This window comes from Odocoileus virginianus, chromosome 8 (genome assembly GCF_023699985.2).
Source record: "Odocoileus virginianus isolate 20LAN1187 ecotype Illinois chromosome 8, Ovbor_1.2, whole genome shotgun sequence".
Classification (NCBI taxonomy): Eukaryota; Metazoa; Chordata; class Mammalia; order Artiodactyla; family Cervidae; genus Odocoileus; species Odocoileus virginianus.
Genome location: NC_069681.1, coordinates 38,266,435 through 38,279,992, shown reverse-complemented (window position 1 = coordinate 38,279,992; position 13,558 = coordinate 38,266,435). Strand labels below are relative to the sequence as shown.

The window sequence follows — 13,558 nt, the reverse complement described above, 5'->3', positions numbered from 1 at the left end:
GCCCATCAGCTGAGCTCCAAAGTGAAGGTTTACACACACATGGGCTTCCCACGGCCTCCACCTGGACCAGAGACCACCAGCAAAAGCGGCCTCAGACAAAGGCCAAGTGACCGGACAAGGCTGGGCCACTTCTAAGGGTCCTGGGAAAAGGACATAACTCCCCGCAACACCTCCCCTCTCAGGGGAAGGGACTGGGTGAACCAACTCTGGCTCTCTGAGGTCACCCCACTTACACACCAGCAATGGAGACCTCACCCCTCAGAGAGAAGCACTGATGGCGGGGGAGGTGGTCGCTGTGACTCAGGCCCAGGCAGAGGCTTCAGGATCTTCCTCTCTACTCTGAGGGCACTGGATAGCCGGAGACCCATCTTCCCTACCCATGGTCCCCATGGAGGTGCACACAGGGGCCAGGAATGCTCAGAATTTCCTGGCTGTTCTGTTTGAATTAGAGGTGACCTGCAAAAGCTCCGCATTCAACTTCAGCCTGTACTTGTTTCTCTGAGCATTATAGTCACTCATAGGACACCTGTGTATTTCAAATTTCTGTCTCATAGGACAGAAGTTTTCATACTTGAAATCCTAACCCCAAAAGCCTGACCTGGACGGGCATCTTCCTGTTGGTGCTGCCAGTGTTTCTGGGGGAAGCCCTGACTGTTCTGTGGGTGGTAACAGTATATGGCGTGAGAATCATAGATGATCCATGAGGCATTCTGTGCATCAGAGGAATTAAAAGAAGGCTGGCAGTCACAAAGGAAATGTGTTTGAATTTTAGAAAATTCTGGGCCAAGTATAGATCTTCCAATATCTAAAATACAGAGACCAGCAAGTAGTACAGATAGATCACAACACGGAAAGTTGCTCAAACAATCAATTATTTAACCAACTAGCACTGTTGCTAGTAGAGAGAATGAGCCTCCTTATTTTCCAAGTCCACTACTCCCCACTTGTCTGCCATGACCACCTAACAACCAATCTCCTGAAAGAGGGCCCAGGGCTGTAGCAGGTGCACCTTATGCAGTCCCAGGCCTGGCCTTCCTGGATCCCCAGCAGGAAGTATTACTGGGGCTGGAAAACTGTGAAATCAACACTCCCAGCACCACAGTGGAGAGGATTCCCTCTCAGGAAGAACCTCAGATCCTGCAGCCTCTCTCTCTCATGATATCATGAGGCCTCTCCCTCTATGTGTGCTTCTCCCATGAGCTGCCACAGCCAAGACTCAGGACTCAAATTAGGATGGGATCCATCTGAGGCTTAGTGACCCCACCCAAGGGGCTAACAGCCCAGGACAACAAGAAAAACTAGCAGCTCAGTTCAAACCTAGCCTTGTGGGCCATCTATTGAGATGCACTTGACTTCAGCTTCTTCAGCATCTGGTACCAAAGGGAAATTAGAGAATCAGGGCCAGCAGAGAAAGACCTGCTCCAGGATATGATCCAACATTTAACCCTGGGGCCACTCATCCAATCAGGAACCTGGCATGAGCCACAGGCAGACACTGAGGCCCCAGGATTTCCTGATAAGAATTTATGAGAGCTCTGCTGTGTGAGGTCAGGAAATCCTGCACAAACAGGCCACACCAGTTTGTCACCTGTGTATTTCAAATGACAATGTACTGTGAATATATGGAAACACCATCAGTGGGACAACTGCACATGGGTCAAAGAAGGGCTGGGACAGTCTAAGGAGTACCCGCCCCCTCTCCCATCCTGTGCCCTTCACAAGGCACTGCAGTATCTCTGTGGTCAGAGCCCTCTATAAGGTGGCACTCTGCCCCACCCTCTGGCACAATGGCCAACCCACATTTGTCATCAATGAGAACTCCATCTCCCAGGACCTGTGAGCTTACAAATTCTATGGTTTCCCCACTTGTGTGGGATGGACTTCACCTTCCCAGCTGCCCATGCCCGCCGTGCCCTTCAGTAAACACAGCCTTTAAACCAGAGCCACGCTGCCCACCTGTAAACCACCTGGCCCACCCAACTCACCCCAACACAACGTACTGATGACAACTCGCCACTTTCTCCACCTAAAACACCCTTTCACAGCAACTGCACCTTCCATCCCTCCTGCTCTCACACACTCACAGGCCAACCGTGTCCCTAAGGCACCACTGAGGGACCACGGAGAGCACCAGCCACCCAGGGGGGTCTGCAGCAGACCTCCAGCAGGCTCAGCCAGAACGGGGGGCTGCCCGCACTGTGTCCCCAGGGGGACTGTCCTCTGGGGGGTCTTGACCCAGGATCTTCAAGGTCATGGAGGTCACTGAGCTCAGTTTTCTGCCTCTGGTTTGCCCTGCACACCCCCTTCTCCACCCTCTGCCAATCTCAGCTACCAAGACTCGCCCTTAAACCAGCAAACCACCCCCACAGCCATGGAAAGAAAGCAGCATGGAGGGTGCAGAGAATTCACAGTGAAGCTGGAGCTCCTCCCCTCGGGGGCTTTGGCTCACAGTGCCAGCCCATGGGGAAGGGGGCAGCCTGGGGAAAGGTCTGCTCTTAGGAGTTCTGGGCGGCTACAGTCCAGATGCAGGGCCCTGGGTTCTGTTCCCCTGTCAGAGGAGAGGTGACGATATCTTCTTAGGAAAGCATTTATCAGTGACCTGGGCAAGTTAACAATTATTTGCCAAGTGTCTGTAAAATGTATCTTGTTCTGGGCTCAGGTCCAAGTTACCTTCCTCTAAATCACAGGGCACATATTGCCTGAAGCTGTAGAAATCTTTTGGTCAAAGATCAATCAGTGTTTATAATGAGCACCATGAACTTGCTAGCATAATATAAAATGTCTTTTATTTCAAGACCATGCTTCCACAACACTGTTTTTAATCAGTTAAAAGAAAAATAGCAACCCCTGGAGGTCCAATCCTTGTCCATTCTAAATATAAATACAACCTCAGAGCTCTATCATGTTTCTGTGAGGGTTCATCCTCAGACCTTAGACTACTGGCCTCTCTCCCCACCCGTCCCATCCACCTCAGTACTGAGATACATACACCAAAAAGCAATGTGCAGTATGAAAGTCTTTTACCTCAAGAAATGCAAACATTCCCCAAATTAAATAGGATTTCCAGTAACACTTTATGATTGCTTTCATTAAGGAAGGCTCCTGTGCGTCTTTCTGGGCTCTCTTAACTTCCTGATCCCAGTATCTGTGACGAGAAACACAGCACAGTGAAGAACAGCGTGTCCACCACAGGGAAACGGGGAGGAGCGGAGTGGGAGATGGGCCTTCACTACCGGGTGCTCTGTGGGGCCCCAAAGATGCTGGCGAACTGCTCACAGGGCTCCTGAAAGATGAGTGGTGCTGACATTGAAGCACCAGAGAAACAGGACTTGAGGGAAAAGTTCCAGATTCTGGAAACAAGTTTCTGCTGAGATTTGCTGGACTCACAGGTCATGAGCAGCTCAGGAGGGCAGACACCCTCCTCCAGGGGCCCCACCTCCGGGGACAGAGCTCGGCCTCCAGGGACATGGCTGCGGGCTCCCTCTACTTCCACAGATGCACAGGGAACACGGACCTCCAAAGTGGGCTAAGCATGGGGTCAGCCTGAGGGGACTGAGCGTGCAGTGTCAGGGAGGAGGATCAGAAGAACCCAGAGGAAGGCAAGCCCGCCCCAAACCTTTAGCCTCATGTGGAAATTCTCACTTCCAGCCCTTTTCCCAGCTGCCTGTGCTCACCCTTGCAGCTCTTCTCCGAGGTGCTGGGAGCGATCTTCCGGAAGCACCGAGTACATGTCATCTGGTTCTAGTTTCCGCTTGTAACCCATTTTAAATAAGGGGTTTAGCCACCTGGTAAAAAAAAGCAAAGTGACATATTACCCTCCAAATTACCCTCAATTAGAATCCTAGATTTAAAGACTTTGTTAAAAAAAAAGTCAACATTTTCAATATAAAGATATGGGGCAAATTAGATACACGCTTTCAAACACACGCACATATCTCTGAAGTGAAGTGAGTCATGTCTGACTCTTTGCAACTCCATGGACTGTAACCTACCAGGCTCCTCCAGCCATGGGATTTTCCAGACATGAATACTGGAGTGGGTTTCCATTTCCTTCTCCAGGGGATCTTCCTGACCCAGGGATCGAACTTGGGTCTCCTAATTGCAGGCAGACACTTTACTGTTTGAGTCACCAGGGAAGTATATATCTCTAGGTATAGGAAAGTCACACTGGCTTCTACATGATATACCTTAACTAGAGCAACCTGTTTGTGGCCTAATGAACATACATTGTACATCTGCTTTAATTATTATGGAAAAATACATTTAGAAATCAAAATAAAGTAACTGTGGTTCAAGCATGCAGAATACAGCTGAATGGCCATTGTGGCTAAGGCTGCAGATATAGTCCTATATTACTGAGGACTTAAATCTTCCGAACTGTAGCAGATTCAAGGATACCTCCAGTCTTGTTCAAAGCAGTTGCAACCTTGAGGTCTCAATATCTCCTTAGATTAACTGTCAACACAAAGGAATTTTTACAGGAAATCAGATCGAACCCAGGTCTCCTGCATTGCAGGCAAATTCTTTACTGTCTGAGCCACCAGGGAAGCCCAAGAATACTGGAATGGGAAGCCTATCCCTTCTCCAGGGAATCATCCTTATTCAGGAATCAAATGGAGTCTCCTGCATTGCAGGTGGATTCTTTACCAGCTGAGCTACCAGGGAAGACCCCGGATACAACACCCTGAATCTAACAGGCTCTCGACCCTAACTTCTTTACAGCCCTGTCAGACTCTCCTCAGCCAGACCACCACGTGAGCCTTTTTCTGACCTCCTGAAGACATCCTAAAGATAAGCAACATCTTCCGACATCCTAAAGATAAGCAACATCTTCCGACATAAAATGCACAGTTGATTCTTCTTATCCCTGGCAGATGCTTTTATCTTTAAAAGTAACATTTAAACATCCAAAAGTGCTGGAGTTTTACTGACTGTTGGATCTGTCACCATCAGCTTCAGTTGGGGAATAAATACAACCCACCAGACTTTCAGGGAACTGCACTAACAGTTGACAACATCACCAAACTAGGTTTAATTCCTCCACACCCAGGCTTCTGCCCAGGGACATCCAGGTTGCCCACTGCCACCACACCCCTGCAAAGGCGTATTTGTTAGTCAAATCCCTGTTTCCTGGGGGTCCAACCAACTGTTCACTATGAGCCCTCCACCTACAGGCATAGCTGACTGTAGACAGTTACCATGCTTATGGGCTCTGGGGACAGGATCATACCAAATATGGAGGGGTGTGGCCATGCAGCCAGAGACCTGGATGGAAGGGCACCAACCATGAGCCTAAACATGACTCAAGAAAACCCAAAGACAGTGTGTGCCCCTGAGGGATGTTTGTTCCTTAGGGCTCTTATGGCAAGGGCCACCCATGTTGGGCCATTAACTGTTTCCAAGAAAACTACCAGGCAACACTGGGCTATAGGTGGTTCAACCCAGATCCAGGTTACATTCAGATTTTAATTACACTCACACCACCTCTGAACCAAAGAGGGCCATTCATCTAGTCAGGAAAGGAACTAGACTGGTAATAGCAGGACTTGTCACTCTTGTAGGATCCCTGGTGAGCCTAACAAGAGGAACAACTTATAATACCATAAGTATAAAAGAAGTTGCTGGGACAGTGGCCTGGGTAACTAGAAAATCCAGTTCCAAACTTAGAACGGTAAAATCTTCACCGGACTCTCTGGCCCAGAAGACATTTGACCACTGCAAAGCTCTTTTTTACCTGCTGGCTAATCAAGGGGGAATTTGTGCCCCACTCACCATTTCCTGTTGTTTCTATGTTAACACGAGCAGTCAGATAGAAGAGAGTGCATCCCAGATGCTAGAGAAAGCCGCTTGCAGACAGAGAAAGACAAATATCATACGGTATCACTTACACATGGAATCTTAAAAAAATGGTACAAATGAACTTATCTACCAAACAGAAGAAGAGTTACAGATGTAGAAAATGAACTTATGGTTACCAGGGGGTAAGGGAGGAAGGGACAAATTGGGAGACTGGGATTGACATATATAAACTATTGTATATAAAATAAATAACTAGTAAGAACTTACTGTATACAGCAGAGGGAACTCTACTCAATACTCTGTAACTCTGGAATGGCCTATATTGGAAAAAGAATCTTTTAAAAAGTGGATATAAGTATATGTAAAACTACTTCACTTTTCTGTGCATCTGAAACTAACACAACATTTTAAATCAACTATACTCCAAAAAACAATATTAAAAAAAAAAAAAAAAAAAAAAACAGAGAGAGGGCCACTTGGTTAAATACTCAGAACAAGAAGGGCCTGACTGAACTAATTTGAAAGGATCAGAAGAGCTGTTCCCAGGTTCCATGGGCTTCTAAGGCCATTCTAAGAACCCCCTACAGTTACTCTCCTTCTCTTGCTCTTTGGTCCATGATTCCTCAATTGTCTCATTAGTTTTATATCTTGGAGAACTGAGTCAAGCTTCTGATGGTCTTTACTTAGGGCTATGAGAAATTGGGACTATAGCCTGTTGACAATCAGATTCATTTTGGTTGAATCAGGAAAAATTCTGCTCTTCTAACCCAACATATGACAATGCCCTTGCTCAGCAAGAAGTGGTATCAGAAGACCAACCTTTGCCCCTCAGACTCCCTCAGGAATGAGGAGCAGTAAAAAGGAAAGGCTGTTACCCTGAATTATATCCCTTCCCCTTTCTCAAATGGAAACCAACTGCTCTTATCTGAGCTTCACACTCAATCATAAAAGGAAAGAGAAAAATAAGAACTGATTAGAATTAGCCAGGACCCAAATGGCAGAAGACCTAACCTCCAGTAGACACAGACCCTCATTACACATTCACTGTAATATATTAGCATGATAAATGACACACCCACCAGGACCACTACAGTTGACAGTGGCTATGACAACAACCTGAAGAGCTCATACAAGGACTAAAAAGGAGTGTTGCCTCATTTCACGTCCAAACTACACCCTGTTTTTGGGTAAGCCATGAATATTCCTCCCTCTCTTAATTCCCTTCCTCCTACCTTAGCCCTCTGATACTCAGTGTCTAAGCCAAATTGGGTTGAGAGGTTGATTTGCAAACTAAATCCCTGCTTCTCAGTTCTTTGGTCATTGAGCAACTTGTCTTCTACCAGTCTCACCATCAGTTTACTTATAGGTTGTGGGAATCTGAGTGAAAAAAGAACCTCCCCAGTCATGAAGGGGGGTCTCAGCCTGGGCTAGGACCCTGGAACAAGTCCAGGCAACCAATTCCATGACAAGCACAGCAGTTACATAGACAAGAAATATAGACTCCAGACACAAACTACCGCTTACTAGCTGTGTGATGGTAGGCAACTTACTCAACCTCTCTGCTTCAGTGTCTTCAGGGTGAAGTAAGAGATAATAGCTCCTTTCTCTCCAGCAGGAAAACTGCAAATGGGTGTCAATCAATATTGAAGAGAAGTCCTCACCTTTCATTTCCATGCACATATAAACGTTTTCAAAGTCCACAAACAGAACGAGCTTGGAGAGTTCCTTGCCCTGCCTAAAGTTAAGAAGATGTTTGCCTGGTTTGTTATTACTTACAGTAACCACACCTGTATTCCTTCTTCAAGGTCCCTCTTTCCTTGTGCTGTGCTGTGCTTAGTTGCTCAGTCATGTACGACTCTTTGTGATCCCATGCACTGTATGTAGCCCGCCAGGCTTCTCTGTCCATGGGGACTCCAGGCAACGATACTGGAATGGATTGCCATTTCCTCCTCCAGGGGATCTTCTGAACCCAGGGATTGAACTCAAGTCTCCTGCATTGCAGGTGAATTATTTACCATCTGAGCTACCAGGGAAGCCCCCCTCTTTCCTTAGTGACGTGAAAGTAGCTCACAGTCATGTCTGACTTTTGTGGCCCCATGGACTACAGTCCATGGAATTCTCTAGGCCAGAATACTGGAGTGGGTAGCCTTTCCCTTCTCCAGAGGATCTTCCCAACTCAGGGATAGAACCCAGGCCTCCTCCATTGCTGGCAGGTTCTTTTTCAGCTGAGCCATAAGGGAAGCCCAAGAATACTGGAGTGGGTAGCCTATCCGTTCTCCAGCGGATCTTCCCGATCCAGGAATCAAACCAGGGTCTCCTGCATTGCAGGTGGATACTTTACCAACTGAGCTATGAGGGAAGCCCTTAAGGGTCATCAAATGGCCAAGAGATGTAGCTACGCACACTGAATAAACTACCATCAAAACAAGCATAGGAGCTCCCATGCCCCAGGGACCCCGTAGACTGTCCCATAAAAGAAGGAAATATCAGAATTTATGGAAAAGATGGATCCAGAAACAAAAGACCTAATAATCACCCAAGTGTAATTTAAGTCCAAAGGTTCAGGCCTGCCTAGTTAGTAGTCCCAGTTATCAGATGAAAACTTTAGTTAAGAACTTCAGCTCTCTGCAGCGTTTTTTCATTGGTGCTTCCTCCCAGCTCAGAAACCAGTCAATGGTTTCAGGACCACAAGACTCCAGGGCAGGACCACCTGCATCAAGACCATGCACTGCTTCTCTGAAGGCTAAAATCTAGATAAGACCCCACTCCCCCAGGGTTTGGTCTTCAAAGGTGGAAGTGGAGATATTTGCAATAAGGAAAGGGGCTGTGGCCAAATATATACTCTGCTCCTGGCCATGTGTTCCAGATGAAAGCAAAACATGTTCCAGAAATAGTGTCCCCATTCATTTCATAAAAATTAATGTCAGTGTGCACAGAGGGTCTTTTTTTCCTTTTTTGATTAGTGCTGTTAGTGTTCAAAGAATAAAAATGGTTGTTTTACAGTTTAGATTCCAAGATAGCAAAATCTGATTTTTCAACCATGACCTGCATGAGAGAAGCATCCTAGGAAGTCTTAGCTCATACTTCTGAGTTCTTAACTTTAATTTATATAGTGTTTTTTTTTATGTTTTAATATTTTTGTGAACTGGTGTAAATTGTTAATGCATATAAGCTTGTGTATTTTTGTAAATAGTTTGTGATTTATTTCTTGACCCATATGTAAATATTTAGAGTCTCATTTCTTCAAAGCTTATTTGAAGCTGAGTTGTGGGTTTGGGGTTTTGTTCGTTTGTTCCTTTGTTTGTTTTGGTTGGGGTGGGGGGCGGGGAGAGAAGGGATTTTGTATTCTGATAATCCAGACGGAGATATCTTGTGGTTTAAAGCAAATGTCCCACTGAAAGCAATTCAAATATCAAGAAAATTATTTCAGGTTAAAACACACACACACACACACACACACAAAAACTAAAAGTGTTTTGTACACACTTGAAATTGACCACAACTAGGTACCAGGACATGCAGTCAGTCACACAGGGAGAAAGGGAGGGAGAGAAAGAAAGACAGGGTCACAGACAGGGGGAGAGCGGGAGTCCAGGGCAGCTGGATCTCAGTTGTTCACCTAAGGAACATGGGAAAAGGTGGGGACATTATTGGAAGATGGCAAAGGTGCAGGACAATAATTAGATAAAGTTGTTCATAAGCTGCTTGCTTAGTGGGGAGAGGTGCAGCTTTAGTTCAGAACTGACTGAGTTCCTGAGGAGTTCTGAGGAAGACAGATAAGGTGGACAGTAGGAGGCCCAGTTTCTTCTCCCGCTGGGCTGTGACTCCCCCTAGGCAGCCTCCCTACCTCCTGCAGCATCAGCTCTCAGGCTCCTGAGACTGGCTGGGTGGAGGGCAGCAAGGCAGGGAAAGCCAGTACCCCTGCCACCAGGTCCCCAGGTACCTCTCCCAGTCCTGTTGCCCCCTTCCCTGGGCACCCAAGCGTATTCCCTTGCCTTGTCCCTTGGTTCCTAAAGGAGCCTGCAGTGTCAGGCATGCCGAATGTCACAGCTCAGATGGGGCGCTTACCAGACAAACAGGCGCGAGCAGAAGTTAGCGTTCTGCAGCGGGTTGGGCTTCACCTCCGGGGACACAGGCAACATCTTGCCGGTCAAGGTGGACACGGACTCAGTTCGCACTGCTCAGGAGGCGATGGGGTTCCCGGTGCTCCTGGAGGCGCTGATGGGGATGCTGGAGACTGGCCGCCTCGCAGGTCCACTGGGTGGGAACCTGAGAACACCTGCTTCTGAGAGTGGAGCTCAGGTGGCTCCAGGTCCTGCCTCACAGGACTGAGCAGCCTCCAGGGACCACCTCTGAGGCACCCACTCTGTACAGCTGCTCCCACAGGCATAGGATGGAGGCAGCGCGCCACGTGTGGGGCTGCAGGACCAAGAGACACCCGGGTAGATGCTTCCAGAAGCCCCACACAGGTGGGAGGCAAAGCTACCAGCTGTTTGATAAAAGCAGGCAGGCTGACTGCCGGGCACAGCCAGCCCAGCTCCCCGGAGCGCACCTGGCTGCAAACTCTGCGGAAGTTCTTGGTCTGAGCCGAGGCACTCACCCAGAAGGTGGAGAAGGGAGGCTCAGCCCCGCCCATCTCTGCTGCTCAGAGGCTCCCCATGCACTGCAGAGGAAACCAGGAGAAAGCTGGCAGAAGGAGATAGCAGCCCACCCTCTGGGCACGCTGCCCTCCTCAGGACCAAATCAGGGCACTGTGGGAAGGTCTCCAACTGGAATGGAGCAGGACCCTGTGGGGCCTTCCTGAGATAAACCCCAACCCCACCGCATGCCCTCTGCCTGTCTCTTGTTGTAGAAAAGCTTCAGTCTCCCAGGCCTCCTCTGAGTCACAAAAGGCTGGCTCAAGAATCACTGATTGGAAAAATGTGAACATGTACTAACAAAAATTTAATCAATAGATTAGCCATACAGCAGTCACAGAATCTTTAGTTCCTCCCTGAAGGCTACAGATAACAGGGTCTAGTGCACATTCCTGAGTTGTTTTGCAGATGCTAGAAAGCCCACCATGTGAGAAAAGTTAACTGCATGATAACCATGATAAACTGGAACCTAAGGATTTATGATGATAACCCCTGCTACATTACTTTACTCCTCAACATCAACCAATCAGAAAATGCACATGAGCTAATCAAGTACCTTGGACTCTCTCCCTTAGCTTGCATTCAAAAATGCTCCCCCGAAATCCACTGGGGAATTCCAGCCTTCCGAGCATGAGTATCCTATACTTCTTGCTTGACCCTTGCAATAAACTTTTCTCTGCTCAGAGAGCCAACATTTGAGTTTGTTTCTTCTCACTGCACCTTGGGCACATGACCTTGGATTGGTAAATACAATCAGCAGCCAAACATTTGACCTTGGCCAATAACAGGGTTCATCACGGATTATGTTTGTAGAGCTGCAAGACTTAAAGAAAGGTAAGAAAAGATTAGAAGATTTCAAATGATCTTGGTAGATGAATTCATGTTGTCACAGGAGATCTCTGCAATATGTGAGATGTCTTTTGGCATCTCAGGTTACATTGTGGGGGGACCTCAGTGAACTTTTCCCTGCCCTCCTACAAGGGGCATTTGGGACAGAGAGATTGCCTTATGATTTCTTTCATGAGTTCAGGGCCTGCCTAGTAGAATAACAGTGGCATATGTTACAGAATATAGGTTATGTGCATTTCTAGGGAACTAACTTAATTTTTAACTCCCACAATGCCCTATTCAGTTCAATCACTCAGTCATGTCCTACTCTTTGTGACTCCATGGACTACAGCATACCAGGCTTCCCTGTTCATCACCAACTCCTGGAGCTTACTCAAACTCATGTCCTTCGAGTCAGTGATGCCATCCAACCATCTCATCCTCTGTCATCCCCTTCTCCTCCTGCCTTCAATCTTTCCCAGCACCAGGGTCTTTTCGAATGAGTCAGCTCTTCACACCAGGTGACCCAAGTATTGGAGCTTCAACATCAGTCCTTCCAATGAATATTCAGGACTGATCCTTTAGAATGGACTGGCTGGATCTCCTTGCAGTCCAAGGGACTCTCAAGAGGCTTTTCGAACACCACAGTTCAAAAGCATTAATTCTTCAGCACTTGGCTTTCTTTATAGTCCAACACTTTCATCCATACTAGACTACTGGAAAAACCATAGTTTGACTAGATGAACCTTTGTCGGCAAAGTAATGTCTCTCCTTTTTAATATGCTATCTAGGTTGGCCATAGCTTTCTTTTCCCAAGGAGCAAGCACCTTTAATTTCATGGCTGCAGTCACCATCTGCAGTGATTTTGGAGCCCAAGAAAATAAAGTCTCACTGGTTTCCATTGATTACGCATTGACTTGCCATGAAGTGATACAGCCCGAGGCCATGATGTTAGTTTTTTTGAACATTGAGTTTTAAGCCAACTAAGAAGGTATTATGTCTGTATTCCAGATGAGAAAAATGATACTCAAAGATAGCACTTCTCCAAAGTCTTTGAATCAGTAAATAACGAATCTTGATTTGGATTCAAGTCCAAGTCCAGCATGATCATCTCACTGGTAGATGGCCAGTGCATGAAAAGTGTCTAGAATATGCTCTCTGAATGAATCAATGACTGTAGGACTGAATGAACAAACTCTTGGGCTCCCACTCATGGCGTTATTTGTGTAGCTGTCTTACCAGCTCAGCAGCTTCTCTTCCTCTTCACATATGAAGAAAAATCAAAGTTTGTGGTGCCTGTAACAAGATCATTTCATTATTCTTTGATAATTTCCCATGTACCTTGGCTAAAATGGTATTATTAATAATGAATTTTAGCTTCAGTTATGCAAGATATATTCTGCAGAACTAGTGTACAACAATGTGGCTACAGTTGACAATACTGTACCATATACTTTTCATTTGTTGTGAGAGTAGATCTTGGGTGTTTTAAAAAATAAAAAAAAATTTAAAAAAGCAAAATGTTTAAGATGTGAAGTGACATATATTGATTGGCTTGGTGTGATGAGTATTTCACAATATATCTGCCAAGTCATCAAGTTGTACATTTAAATATATACAATTTTTGATTGTCAATTATACCTCAATAAAGCTGGAGGAGAAATCAATTTTAAAGAAATCCTTAATGTATTCTTAATGTATTCAGTTTTTTATAAAGCAGGTACTCAAGGAAAGTCATACAGTAACTATTTATTAAATACATACTATTCTAGGAGCTAGGGATACTTAAGTGAACAGGATGAGTGGTATAAAGCAGGGTCTTTGTAACATAAAGTCCCTAGGGCTCCTGAGTCTAACAGGATCCCTCCATGGACAGTGTGACCTGCTGGAGCAGAAGCTGTCACTTTCCAGCTCGTGTCCTCTGACTTGTCTCCAGGACTAAGGAGTTCACTGCTTATCGACCAATCTCCTACCAATGAAGCACACAAGGGCCATATGCAAAGCAAGCCAAAAACCTTGGATTCAATTCTTAACCAGTGATGGATGGGGAATGGGTAGATAAATGCCCCAGTGCCCTTGCCTGTCAGCTGGAAAAATTCTGTCTCCCAGGGTGACTCTATTGCAAAAGCAGTAACTTTCTTGCTAACACATTTTTTATTGGTTTCCTTCCGGCTTTTGTCTCACTTCTCCACTCCCTACATGTGTTTTCCTAGCATCACCTCTAAAATAAACCAATTTCATGCAAATCTTTGCCTTAAGGTCTGCTACTGGGGAACCCAAACTATGACACCTAT

At 46.3% G+C, this 13,558-nt stretch overlaps 1 protein-coding gene across 1 annotated transcript in view; it reads right to left on the bottom strand.

The window, feature by feature from the left end:
• LOC110127197 (ATP-binding cassette sub-family C member 4-like) overlaps nt 1-10,333 on the bottom strand; it is a 141,958-nt gene extending 131,625 nt beyond the window's left edge. The window contains exons 1-3 of the mRNA XM_020877307.2: nt 9,868-10,333; nt 3,675-3,785; nt 3,025-3,145 (exon numbers count right to left, since the gene is read on the bottom strand). Of these exons, the coding sequence (XP_020732966.2) occupies nt 3,025-3,145; nt 3,675-3,785; nt 9,868-9,941 (306 nt within the window). The 5' untranslated portion in view covers nt 9,942-10,333. The remainder of the gene's footprint in view (nt 1-3,024; nt 3,146-3,674; nt 3,786-9,867) is intronic.
• Between the last annotated feature and the right edge of the window lie 3,225 nt (nt 10,334-13,558).